This window comes from Schistocerca serialis, chromosome 4 (assembly GCF_023864345.2).
Source record: "Schistocerca serialis cubense isolate TAMUIC-IGC-003099 chromosome 4, iqSchSeri2.2, whole genome shotgun sequence".
NCBI lineage: Eukaryota > Metazoa > Arthropoda > Insecta > Orthoptera > Acrididae > Schistocerca > Schistocerca serialis.
In genome coordinates, this window is record NC_064641.1 from 620,468,367 (window position 1) to 620,482,946 (window position 14,580).

At 40.8% G+C, this 14,580-nt stretch overlaps 1 protein-coding gene across 1 annotated transcript in view; it reads right to left on the reverse strand.

Moving 5' to 3' along the window:
* Positions 1–14,580, reverse strand: part of LOC126474639 (aminopeptidase N-like) — a 177,851-nt gene that overhangs the window by 43,206 nt on the left and 120,065 nt on the right. Inside the window, exon 13 of the mRNA XM_050102117.1 lies at positions 1,833–2,029. Within this exon, the coding sequence (XP_049958074.1) occupies positions 1,833–2,029 (197 nt within the window). The remainder of the gene's footprint in view (positions 1–1,832; positions 2,030–14,580) is intronic.

Here is a 14,580-nt window from a genome sequence, read left to right on the forward strand (position 1 = left end):
AGTTCACTGAGGCTTTTTGCGGATGATGCTGTGGTGTATCGAGAGGTTGTAACAATGGAAAATTGTACTGAAATGCAGGAGGATCTGCAGCGAATTGACGCATGGTGCAGGGAATGGCAATTCAATCTCAATGTAGACAAGTGTAATGTGCTGCGAATACACAGAAAGATAGATCCTTTATCATTTAGCTACAAAATAGCAGATCAGCAACTGGAAGCAGTTAATACCAAAAATTATCTGGGAGTACGCATTAGGAGTGATTTAAAATGGAATGATCATATAATGTTGATTGTCGGTAAAGCAGATGTCAGACTGAGATTCATTCGAAAAATCCTAAGGAAATGCAGTCCGAAAACAAAGGAAGTAGGTTACAGTACGCTTGTTCGCCCACTGCTTGAATACTGCTCAGCAGTGTGGGATCCGTACCAGATAGGGTTGATGAAAGATATAGAGAAGATCCAACGGAGAGCAGCGCGCTTCGTTACAGGATCATTTAGAAATCGCGAAAGCGTTACGGAGATGATAGATAAACTCCAGTGGAAGACTCTGCAGGAGAGACGCTCAGTAGCTCGGTACGGGCTTTTGTCAAAGTTTCGAGAACATTCCTTCACCGAAGAGTCAAGCAGTATATTGCTCCCTCCTACGTATATCTCGCGAAGAGACCATGAGGATAAAATCAGAGAGATTAGAGCCCACACAGAGGCATACCGACAATCCTTCTTTCCACGAACAATACGAGACTGGAATAGAAGGGAGAACCGATAGAGGTACTCAAGGTACCCTCCGCCACACACCGTCAGGTGGCTTGCGGAGTATGGATGTAGATGTAGATGTGGATGTAGACCTTTATTAAAGTCGGAAATGTGATGGTGCGCATTTCTCCTCCTTACACGAGGCATCACAACAACGTATCACCAGGCAACGCCGTCAACTGCTGTTTGTGTATGAGAAATCGGTTAGAAACTTTCCTCATGTCAGCACGTTGTATGTGTCGCCACCGGCGCCAACCTTGTGTGAATGCTCTGAAAAGCTAATGATTTGCACTCTTCCTGTCGGTTAAATTTCGCGTCTGTAGCACGTCATCTTCTTGGTGTAGCAATTTTAATGGCCAGTAGTGTATATACATAATTACTCACATTTACCCGCTTTTTTTTCCCCGCAGAGAGCAGGGAAAAGGAAACGTTATTACAATTAACCACCATAGAGCACAGTGAATTTGAAACAAAACACAATGAACATTTTTAATTCAGTTAAAGATATACCAGCAATAGGTCTTCTATGCTCTGATTCTAACATTTTGTTCAGTGATATGTGCAAAACAAAGCGAGTAATTGAGTTACCACTAATATGGACAACGGCAAGTATCTTGTCGCTTTATTTTGATAGCATGTTTTGACAGTCGGGACTATGCTTACGTTCTAATAACGGAAATTTTATGTTATTTACTTCACTTTGGTATGTCACCGTGTTTTCTCTTTTCTGTTTAGAGACTTTTGAAATGCCAATTAAAGTAGATTAGATGAAGGTAAATATTTCAGATGATAACAGGCTTTCTGAAAAGAGAAATGTCATAGAATCCGTGATAATACTGTAATGAATACTATCTAAGAACTTGACATGTACTTGTAACGCCATACACTGTTACGAGGTATGCCTGTCACCTGTGAATGTGATCATAACCGGAAAAAAAAAAAAAAAAAACCTCGTGATAAATAGGCGTGGTGGACATGAACGAGTTTCTATGTCTCCTTGTCTACCTGTTGTTTTGTTCCCTCCTGGAAAATCATTCTTTCTCCTCGCAGTGACCCAGACAGGGACGACCACAAACTTACCAGTTGGCGGTGTCGTTAGGATCGGCCATGTAGCGCTCGAACTGGCCGAACGTGGTGTTCCTGCACTCGGTCTGGTTGCCGTCACAGGCGAGCCTGGCCACGGTTGCACGCAGGATCCGCGTCACGTGGGAGTCCTCTGGGTCCGCCTCGTAACCCAAGGCAGCCGTTACGTTGGCCACAAGGGTCTGCGACAGCGTCTGCAGCGATGCCGACTTATTATTATTATCGTTATTATTACTACTATTATTAATAAAAACATGTCGAGGCACAAAATGTTTAAATGGCTTGGTTCAAATGGCTCTGAGCACTATGCGACTTAGCTTCTGAGGTCATCAGTCGCCTAGAACTTACAAATAATTAAACCTAACTAACCTAAGGACATCACACACATCCATGCCCGAGGCAGGATTCGAACCTGCTACCGTAGCGGTCGCTCGGCTCTAGACTGTAGCGCCTATAACCGCAGGGCCACTCCGGCCGGCACAAAATTTTTACATCCAGCTAAATTTGCACAAACATTAATTTGTGCTGTATGATGATGACAGCCGGCCGAAGTGGCCGTGCGGTTAAAGGCGCTGCAGTCTGGAGCCGCAAGACCGCTACGGTCGCAGGTTCGAATCCTGCCTCGGGCATGGATGTTTGTGATGTCCTTAGGTTAGTTAGGTTTAACTAGTTCTCAGTTCTAGGGGACTAATGACCTCAGCAGTTGAGTCCCATAGTGCTCAGAGCCATTTGAACCATTTGATGATGACAGAAGAAGAGATCGATTTATCACCAATTTCATAACGACAATATTGTACACGAGAATCATTGTGATAGAAAATGGGGTACTGAAGACCAAGAGAGAACAATAGGATTGGAAGACCAAGAACGAAGTGCTCGGATGAAAAAGAGTGTAAGACAGGGATGCAGTATTCCGCCCCAGCTGTTCAGTCTGTACATCGAAGAAGCAATGAATGAAATAAAGGAAAGATTCAAGAGTGGGATTAAAAGTCAGTGTGAAGGGGTATCAATAATATGATGACATTGCTATCTTAGTGAAGGTGAAGACGAATTACAGAATCTATTGAATCAACAGTAATGATTATAGAATATGGATTGAGAGTAAACCAAAGAAAGACGAAATCAATGAGAAGTAGCAGACGTACGAATAGCGAGGAATGTAACATTAAAGTTGCTGATTACCAAGTAGACGACATTAGGGAAAACTGCTGCCTTGGAAGTAAAATAACCCATGACGACGATGCAAGGAGGGCGCAAGCAAAAAGGACATTCTGGCGAAGAGAAGTGTAGTAGCACGAAACATCGGTCTTAATTTGAGGATGAAACTTTTGATAATGTGCATCTAGATCACATCATTGTGCGGTAGTGAATCATGGACTGCGGCAAAACCAGAACAGCAGAGAATCCAACTATTTTACGTGTCGTGCTACAGAATAATGTTGAAATTAGATAGAGCGTTAAGGTATGGAATGAATTTGGTCTCCGCAGAAGAAAGGAACACATGGTAAAAACTGACAATGAAAAGGTCGGACAAGATGTCAGGACATGTGTTAAAACATCAGGGAATACCTTCCGTGATAGTAGCGGGAGCTGTAGAGGGTCCGTAAAAGCTTAGGGAAAGACAGAAACTGGAATACACACAACAAATAATTGAGGATGTAGTTTGCTAGTGCTTCTCTGAGATGTAGAGGTTGACACAAGGACTTTAAGTCCGGAGAATATGGTGGATGGTACATTACTTCCCAGTCCCATCGAACGAACAGAGCAGCGCGCGCGCATTGTCGTGCAAAATGATGCGTGGGTTGCGCAGAAAGTGTAGCCGCTTCTTTCGCAAAGCTGGTGGCAGGTGATGCTCCAAAAACTAACAGTAATATTGTGCATTGACGGTCCGCCGTGGAGGAACGTAATGCGTTAGGATAACACCGTCACAGTCGTACACGAGAATCACCATAACTTTAGACCGCTCCATTCGCAACATCAACACAACAGGCTCTGCTAACGGTATACTACGCCTTCCACATCGCTAGCAACGGGTTCTACACAACGCTGCTGACTACTTTGAAAGACAGTAACAGGTGCAAACAGGTAACTCTTTTGTAACGGTTGTGAATAAATAGTTGCTGCTATTTAAGTTCCAACCCTCGTATATATATATATAAATAATATTTACATTTTATGTATTTAATGTTTATATATTTCTTTCTATATATTTATTTTTTATATATAAAATGAGAATAATGTTGCACATAAGCAAATATAATGATAATTTCAAAGGGGCAAACGTTGAAAACTGATTGAACATGTGTAGGGGGACCGTGTACGGTGTCATTGGAGAACAGTGACACGTTACCCGGTGATCGTAGTTGTCGAATGTTTCAATACATCCGGAGAGATAATGTTTGACGATGCTCCGGCCACCCAGATGGTAACTTGGACACTATCTCTCTAGTTAAGCAGTTCAGAGGTTTTGCGACAGGAAATGGGTATGTTCTGTAATAAAATGATAACTCGGGACTCAAAATTGTGCACAGTACGAGTAAACTTTTCTGGGGACCCGGATGAATAAGTGCAGAGAGTCAACCAGCTGTTGCAAGTGTGGATATCAACGGTGAAGAAGGTTTCCCAGAAGTGACTGCGGTAGATGCTGTACAGACTGCAGCCAGATCATCCCGGAAAGAGGCAGACGTTTTATAATAATTACGGCCTTTGCCGTCCCGGACGAAGGTTCGTCATTATGACTTATGAAACGAAATGTTGCATTCCAGTTAAAAGAGACAGTTTTCAGCCATCTGAGATAGTACATAATTCACTGAAACGTAATCGTGTTTTACTTCATTTCTAAGCAAAAGTATGTTCTGCTCATTTTCAAAAAAATGGTTCAAATGGCTCTGAGCACTATGGGACTCAACTTCTGAGGTCATTAGTCCCCTAGAACTTAGAACTAGTTAAACCTAGCTAACCTAAGGACATCACACACATCCATGCCCGAGTCAGGATTCGAACCTGCGACCGTAGTGGTCTCGCGGTTCCAGACTGCAGCGCCTAGAACCGCACGGCCACTTCGGCCGGCTGCTCATTTTCTTCGTCAATGTAATTATCACTAGGCAAATGTAGTTGTACATGTTGGAACTTTGGTTAATGTCGTAACTCAATGCAACAGAGGGGGGAATATGAGTTCATTTTCCGGTAACGGCATTCCACGTCATTGGTTTGAGCAAGAGTGCCAAAGACGCCATCCAACGGATTAATAAGTTGGTCGTGCACTGGCTACAGATGACACCTGCTGTAAATGGCCATTTCGCACGATATGTCTCACAGTGTGTGATTTCTTCCTGAAGCCTTTCTTGGAGGGTAAATTTTACAATACTGCACTTCCGGCGACATTGCCAGAAATGCGAATCTCCGTTACCACAGACGTCTAAAGCACTGTGGCACTTGAGAGGGATTTGCTAAATTGCAGCTACCTATTGGCTGTCTGTCACAATAGACATGGGGTTCACATCGATTGCCTCTGAAATCGTTGTGGTCAAATAGAGGTGTTTCATTGAGATAGTAAAATGTTATGCATTTATGCTCAGTATTGCTAAAAGTTAGTCTTGTAATCACTCTGTAACACGAAACTGAAACTAAAAAATGGTGCTGTATGGCGATACAATTAATGTGGATTCATTAGTCACACAAACGCGTCTGACTGGCCAAGGATATATTAAGCGCAATACTCGCTGTGACTTAACACTACCAGAAACTGCTATGCGTATTTGTACTCCAGCGTTAGAAATGTTTTCCGATAGATTTGTGTGTGTAATCGAAATTGCACCTTTCTTTCCGCAATATTAGAAACATCAGAGTAACGTGAAGCAAACATTATAAGTAAAAGTTACATTAGTAGCTACTTTTTTTTTATAAAGTTCCACTGTCACCCGAAGGAAACTGAAGTAAGTTACCAGTTCTGACTACGCCGTTTCCAGTCTCCACTCTAAACACTTCACGGTTCCATTCTTAGGAAATAGCAATTTACATACAAGCATCTGGAACAGGGTGCGAATCAGAAGGGTATTTATTTATTATACATATTACACTAAGGTCTTATGACGTTCCATTACAAATTAAATTGTCGGAGTAGAGAGAGAAATATCATTTTTCTTCTGTCATATTGGGCGCAATTAACTCTGATCAATTTTTGGGTCTCTTAGAACCGCTGCAATAGCAATTGTTGATTTCTCAAATGCTGGTGAAAAAATACCAGTGGCTGCAGGAATCAAAACAGCGCCTTTTTCAGGATAGGGAGAACAGAAAGATTGCAAGTTTTAAAAGAGGTTATGATTCAAACAAATATTCAGTTTGAGAAATAAACCAACTAACACAATTCTGAAATACTGCATCAGCATAAATTTTATTTCCACTCACTTTTAACTCAGTCATTGTGAAATACGTACCAGCTATCTTTATTGTATCAAAATATTCGAGAACTAAGAAGTAAAATTAATAAACTACTTTTCTGCATTGATGAATTACGGTTATCAAACTTAGTTTATATAACCTGTCTCTATGTACTCCACGTGACCACTGGTATAAATGTGTTAAGTGTTACAGGATTTTGGTTAGCAGCTCACTTTTGTAGAACAGAAGTGGAGGAAGGAGGAGTTAACAAATTCATCAGGAACTGTCATAAATTTAAGGATATTGACATTCATAAATTTAGCCTAGAACAGCACATGGAAGCATGTGTGACAGAAACAGAATTTCCTGCTAAATCCCTCATAATAGCATATATATGACGAGCACCCACAGCTAACTTTAACCTGTTCATAAACCACCTTGAAGCTCCAATGGCTTATTTAACAAAAAAACCGTAAATACTGGTTTTCTAGTAACTTTAATGTAGATATCCTTAAAAAGTCTATAGTAAGAATTTATTAGTCAGTAACACTATCATTCAAGTTAACTACCACCATAAACATCCCAACTAGGGCAGCTAATCGCTCAGAAACAGCCACTGATGACATGTTTACAGGAAAGTCTAATTAAAAAATGACATTACAAAACCAATAGTCAGTGGCCTCTCAGACCATGACGTACCGTTCCTTTCGTTGAATTTTAATACTGAAAACAATATAAAATCTATTCAACCTAATTTCAAAAAGGCATTCAGTGAGCCAAAAATTGCTTATTTTAAGACACTCCTCAAAGACATGGACTGAAGTGAAGACATACAGCACTCTTGGAACGAATGAAAAATGAACACTTTTGTTAAGAAATACCTACATGTTTTAAATAGTGTCCACCCCCCCCCCCCCCGCCTACCCCAAAGAAAAAAACTAACCCAGATTATACCAAAGTCCACAAAAAAGCCACAGACAACCCAAAGAATAAAGGTATCATGTAAAACAAAGGAAATTGTATCTGTTAGTCAGAAACAGACTTAGTCAGCCAGTCAGGCAGCAGCAGCAGCAGTCAGCCGAGGCAGATGCAGCAGCTGGGAAGTAACCCATGTGTAACTTTTACGAGTTCCTAACCAGGAGCGAATTTTATAATATCATCTGTGTTCTTTAATATCTTAGTTTCTTGAATTTCTGTGTGTTAAATTGATATCTAATAGCCACAGTTCTCACACTTTCGTTTGTGCCGGAAAGTAAACCGATTTTGTGACATATTATAAGTTCCTAATCAGGGGCGAATTGTTTAGTTTCGCCTGAGTGCTTTGGTAGTTATGTTTTTAAATTTCTAATTTTTAGACACAGTTCCTGTGTTTTTGTCAGCACCTACAGTAGAGTTCCATAGCACATTTGGATAGTCCATTTATCTGGGTAGTTTAGTTTTCCACGGTCTTTAGTATGGATAGAGACTGTGATTGTTGTGTGCAGATGCAAGCCGAGTTGGTGACACTTCGCTCTCAGCTCCAGGCTGTGATGGCTTCAGTTACACAACTTGAGGCTGCAGTGGATGGGCACTACCGTTGTGGGCCAGCTGTGGGGATCCAATGGACATCCAGCTTTTCCGAGTCCTCTAACATTTCCTCACCAGCGGACAGCCCAGTTACTGCTCGCACTGAGGTTGGCCCCTCACTTGTGGTCGAGTGGGAGATCGCCCTGGGGCGTTGTAGGCGGCGGAAGACTTCCCAGGTGGCCTCCCCAGTTAGTCTGAGAAACAGGTCCCAGGTGCTTTCAATGGGTAACACTATCGCTGAGACATGCCATTCCCTGTCCTGTTTCAGAGGAAGATTTGGGCAATAACAGAGGGTGGGATTATTGATAGTTGGGAGCTCCAACGTTAGGTGCGTTCTGCCCCCCCCCCCCCCCCCCAGGGAAATGGCTGCCAAGAAAGGGAAGAAAGCCAGTGTGCACTCCGTATGCATACCGGGTGGAGTCATTCCAGATGTGGAATGGGTCATTCTGGATGCCATGAAGAGCACAGGGTGCAGCCAGCTGCAGGTGGTGGCTCACCTCGGTACCAATGATGTGTGTCACTTTGGATCAGAAGAGATTCTCTCTGGTTTCGAACAGCTAACATAAGTGGTAAAGGCTGCCACACTCATTTGCGAGGTGAAAGCAGAACTGACTGTTTGCAGCATAGTCGACAGGACCGATTGATGATCTCTGGTACAGAGCCAAGTGGGGGGTCTGAATCAAAGGCTCAGGTGGTCCTGCGACCGTGTAGGCTGCAGATTCCTCGACTTGCGCCATAGGGTGGTTGGGTTTCGGGTTCTGCTGAATATGTCAGGAGTCTACTATACGCAGGAAGAGGCTACACGAGCAGCAGGGGCTGTGTCGTGTGGACTGGGTGGTTTTTTAGGTTAGAAGGTCACAGGAAAACACAAAAAGGGGTTCAGTCACAAACGGTGCAGGCCGAATACACCGAAGAACGTAAATATAGGAACCATCGGTGTAACAGTTGTAAATTGTCGTAGCTGTGTTGAGAAAGTACCAGAGCTCCAAGCTACTAATAGAAAGCACTGATGCACTGAAAGCTGACTAAAGCCGGAGGTAAGCTCAACCGAAATTTTTGCGAAGAACCTAGCGGTGTTCCAAAAGGATACGCTAAATGTGGTTGCCGGTGGCGTGTTTGTTGCTATTAGAAGTAGCTAATTTTGTCGCGAAAGTGAAGTAGATACTTCCTGAAGTCACTGTTGGCAATCGGAATAAAATAATGATTGGATCCTTTTATCTACATCCCAGTTCATATGATACAATTGCTGAAAGGTTTAAAGAAAACATAATTTTGGTTTCAAACACGTACCCGACTCATACGATTATAGTTAGTTGGGACTTTAATTTACCCTTAATATGTTGGCGAAAATACATGTTTAATTCCGGAGGTACGCATAAAATATCATCCAAAATTGTAATAAACGTATTCTCTGAAAATTATTTCGAGCAGTTAGTTCATGAGTCCACGCGAATAGTAAACGGTTGTGAAAGCACACTTGACCTCTTAGCATCAAATAATCCTGAGTTAATAACGAGCATCAAAACGGATACAGGGGTTACCGAACACAGGGTTGTCGTAGCGAGACTGAATATTGTAACCCCCAAAACCTCCAAAAATAAATGAAAAATATACCTAGTCAAAATAGCAGATAAAAATTCACTTGACGCCTTCCTGAGAAACAATCTCCACTCCTTCCAAATTAACAGTGTAAGTGTAGACCAGATGTGGCTTGAATTCAAATAAATAGTATCGGCAGCAACTGAGAGATTTGTACCAAATTAATCAATAAACTACGGAACTGATCCTTCTTGGTACACAAAATGTGTCAGAACACTGTTGCGGAAACAACGAAAAAAGCATGCCACATTTAAACAGACACAAAATCTCCAAGATTGGCGATATTTTACAGAAGCTCGAAATTTAGCGCGGACTTCAGTTCGAGACGCTTATAATAGTTTCACAACGAAACTTAGTCTCGAACCTGGCAGAAAAACCCAAAGAGATTCTAGTCCTATGAATTATGCTAGCGGCAAGACAGTCGATGCCTTCTCTGCGTGGTAACAACAGAGATACTATCGAAGACAGTGCTGCCAAAGCAGCGCTACTAAACGCAGCCTAGATCACGGGGTACCGCGTTCGATTCTCTGTGCGAGGGCTGGGTGTTTGTGTTGTCCTCATCATTTCATCATCATCATCATTTGTGACAGTGGCTGGATTGGATTGTAAATAAAAAACGGACTATGTAAAAATTGGGATTTTGTACAGGCGCTGACGACCGCTCAGTTGAGCGACCCACAAACCAAACATCATCATCATAAACACATAATTACGAAATGCTTTCACAAAAGAAGACGAAGTAAATATTCCAGAATTCGAATCAGGAACAGCTGCCAACATGAGTAACGTAGAAGTAAATATCCTCGGAGCATTGAAGCAACTTAAATCACTTAATAAAAGCACGTGTTGTGGTCCATACTGTATACCAACTAGGTTCCTTTCAGAGTATGCTGATCCATTAGCTCCATACTTGACAATGATATACAACCGTTCGCTAAACGAAAGATCCGTACCAATAGACTGGAAAGTTGCACAGGTCACACCAATATTCAAGAGAGGTAGTAGGAGTAATCCACTGAATTACAGACCCATATCATTAACGTCGATATGCGGCAGGGTTTTGGAAAATATATTGTGTTCGAACATTATGAATTACCTCGAAGAAACGGTATAATGACACACAGTCGACACGGATTTAGAAAACATCGTTCTTGTGAAATGCAGCTAGCTCTTTACTCGCGTGAAGCGTTGAGTGGTATTAACAAGGGATTTCAAATTGATTCCGTATTTCTGGATTTCCGGAAAGCTTTTGACACTGTACGACAAGCGGCATGCAGTGAAATTGCGTGCTTATGGAATATCGTCTCAGTTATGTAACTGGATTCCTGATTTCCTATGAAAGAGGTCACAGTTCGTAGTAATTGACGGAAAGTCGTAGAGTAAAACAGAAGTAATATCTGGCGTTGTCCAAGATAGTGTTACAGGACCTTTGCTGTCTCTTATCAAGATAAAGGTTTTGGGAGACAATCTGAGCAGCTGTCTTGGGTTGTTTGCAGATGACGCTGTCGTTTATCGACTATAAAGTTTTCAGAAGATCAAAACAAATTGCAAAACGATTTAGAAAAGATATCTGTATGGTGCAAAAATTGGCAATTAACCATAAATAACGAAAAGTGAGCTCAAACACATGAGTGCTAAAAGTAATCCGTTAAACTTCGATTACACGATAAATCAGTCTAATCTAAAGGTCGTAAATTCAGCTAAATACCTAGGAATTACAATTACTAACAACTTTAATTGGAAGGAACACATAGAGAATGTTGTGGGGAAGGTTAACCAAAGACTTCGTTTTATTGGCAGGACATTTAGACACTGTAACAGTTCTACTAAGGAGACTGCCTTCACTACCCTTGTCCGCCGTATTTTAGAATACTGCTGCACGGTGTGGGATCCTTACCAGATAGGACTGACGGAGTATATCGAAAAAGTTCAAAGAAGAGCAGCACGTTTTGTATTATCGCGAAATAGGGGCTGGAGTGTCACTGAAGTGATACAGGATTTGGGATGGACATCATTAAAACGAAGGCGTTTAAACGTCGGGGAGGAATATTCTCAGGAAATTCCAATCACCAGATTTCTCTTCCGAATGAGAAAATATTTTGTTGGCGCCGACCTACACAGGGAGAAACGACCAACATGATAAAATAAGTGAAATCAGAGCTCGTACGGAAAGATACAGGTGTTCGTTCTTTCCGCGCGCTATATGAGATTGGAATAATAGAGAATCGTGAAGGTGGTTCGATGAACCCTCTGCCAGGCACTTAAATGTGATTTGCAGATGTAGTAGAACAGTTCTGATGTTGATGTTATAGCACGTTGTAAGACATACTGCAAAACATTAGTAGTATAGATATCAAGGTAGATACATTACAAGGAAAAGATAATCGCATCAGGAACAAAATAAAGACAGTATGGGGTATAGGGAAGTAGAAGAGTGGTAGAACCAGACATGAAGAGAGGCAGACAGCATTAAGAGTAAATGATATACTGGTAACAGATGTTTGCAGTGTTGCAAAACTTTTTAACAAGCATCTTATAGTTGTTACTGAAAAGAAAGAGTTGTCAGATTTAGTAAATGCCACCTTGCGGTACCACAGACCAGTCATTAAACGTATCTTCTAACATGAATATGACCCTCACTACCCAAATAGAACTAATGTCCACAAAAAATCTGTAAGATCAAAAATTATTGTCGTTATGATGAATATCAACAAAGTAAATTAGAGACTGGGCTTCTGAGTTTAGTAACATCTTAAGCTGTCTGTTTAACCAGTCATTTATCAGTATGGACTGTAGCCATGTATGAAAGTCAAACGTGGACGATAAGCAGTTTAGACAAGAAAAGAATAGAAACTTTTGAAATGTGATGCTACAGAAGACTGCTGAAGAATAAATGGGCACGTTACATAACTAATGAGGAGATACTGAATAGAACTGAAGAGGAAAGAAACTTGTGGCACAACCTGACTAGAAGAAGGGATTGGATGATAGGACACATTCTGATACATCAGTGGTTCACAAATTTAATACTGGAGGGAAATGTGTGGGGTAAAAATCGCACAGGGAGACCAAAAGATGAATACAATAAGCAAATTCAGAAACGTTTCAGGAGAGACTTGTGCAGGATAAATTAGCATGGAGAGCTGCATAAACCAGTCTTCAGACTGATGACCACAACAACAACACGGTGCAATTTGACTTCTGTGCAAATTCAGTGCAGTAATGTGATCAATGTAAGTAACTGGTATAAAATTATTTTTCCATTTAATATTTGTTATCTTTCAAATGAAAAGCTGTTTAAAATTTTTCCGACACATTCCACATCCATGACTGTAATTTAATTTGGGATCTTTGGAAGGTACATTAGCGTATCTGTTTCTCATTCTAAATATTTATTGTGTAGTCTTTTTGTCTGAGATGTTCTAGATCCTGGATGACCTCCTCACTACTGATTATTTGGAATGAAAAGTACATCTAATCCAAGCTACGACAAGACTTCGTTAATAGTGCTGTGTTGCTGTAATTGCCATTAATTTTGCTATTATTAGCAGTGTCCTTAATAACAGTTAAAGTAACATTAATAGTACAGAAAACTCAAAATGTGTGCTTTTTTGTTCGAAATAGAGGACATTAAGATACGTCTGTTGCAAGGTAAAATTACTACATAAATAAATGAAAAATATATAAATAAGTAAAAATTTCATCAAAATTAGTTAACGATTTCACGCAAACAGAAATTTACTTACGTTACATAAAATACAGCATAAATAGTCATATATAAGACAGAAAGTGTCTTGGCTTATGTCAGTACATAATGGGAAACGAGCAATAAAGTAAGCAGAAACTACAAACTTTTGTATTTATATGATGATAAGAACTTTAACTATATACCACATGTTATCCATAATCTGAACTGTTCCAGCTTTATTTATGATAATTTAAGATAATTTGTTCACTCAACATACAACGAGAATCGCTAACTATTGCCACCAAGAATAACTCATAAAGTATGATAGGAGCTGAAAAGTTTGTGGGACAAAAGTTGAATGGGGCAACGGGGGCCATAATATGACGTTGGTTTTTTGTTGCTAGGCAGGGTCGCTTCAGAGATATGAATGTCAACTTTGTTTTTTTTTTTTTTAATGGGATGCTATAGTTCGGTACTTATTTTCTGATTGCGATTATGGAGACGAATCCAATGATGTGTAACAGTAAGGTCTTTGAATGTCAACAAAGGTCACAAAGGCGACATGAACGTCCTTTTACAGAAGGTGTTCGAAGTGATGACCATTGGTATCAATGCAGTGCTGCAATCTTCTTATCATCATTGAGTGGTATTCCTTATCAAATCGGCACTTATCGAAGCACATGCTCTGACAATTCTCTCTCGCATATCTTCAGGTGCAGTTGTAACGTCTTTATAAACGATGCCTTTTACGAATCCCCACAAGAAAAATATCCAGAGGTGTTAAGTCTAGAGAACGAGCCGTCCACAACACATTTCCTCCGCGTCCAATCCAACGATTTGGGAATTGTCTCTGCAACTCATTTCTAGCCATCAGCGAAAAATGTGCCGGACACCCATCATGTTAATACCACATTCTGTTACTTGTTCCTAAAGGTATTTCTTCCAATAGCAGACCTAATGTTTCCTTCCGGAATGTTATGTACTTCCTACCATTAAGATTTCCTTCGATGAAGTAAGGGCTTATAATTCTGTTTTCCAGAATCCCACACCCTAATTCACCGACCACGTTTTTTGGTGTGCAACTTGCCACAGCCAACATGGATTTTCAGTTGCTCAGTAATGCATGTTATGTAAATTAACATTTCGATGGTTCGTGAATGTAGTCTCGTAAGCAAATAAAATCAAATTAATAAACGTGTCATCCCTATGAATGTGGATGGGCCCATCGGCAGAGTTCAATGCGATGCATACAATTCGTACCAGTTAATTCTTGGTGGAGACTGATGTGGTAAGGATGATACTTATGGCGATGCAGAACACGGACAACACTACTCTGGGTCATGCCACATTCCCTTGCGATTTGGAGTGAACTAACACAAGGATGTCGAACCACAGTGGTAAGAGTACCAATTTCCGTTTCCTCATTAAGAACTTTCCTTTGTTGGATATGTTTCCGACGCGTTAAAGACCCAGTTGTTCTCAATTTATCATACACATATTAAAATGTACGAC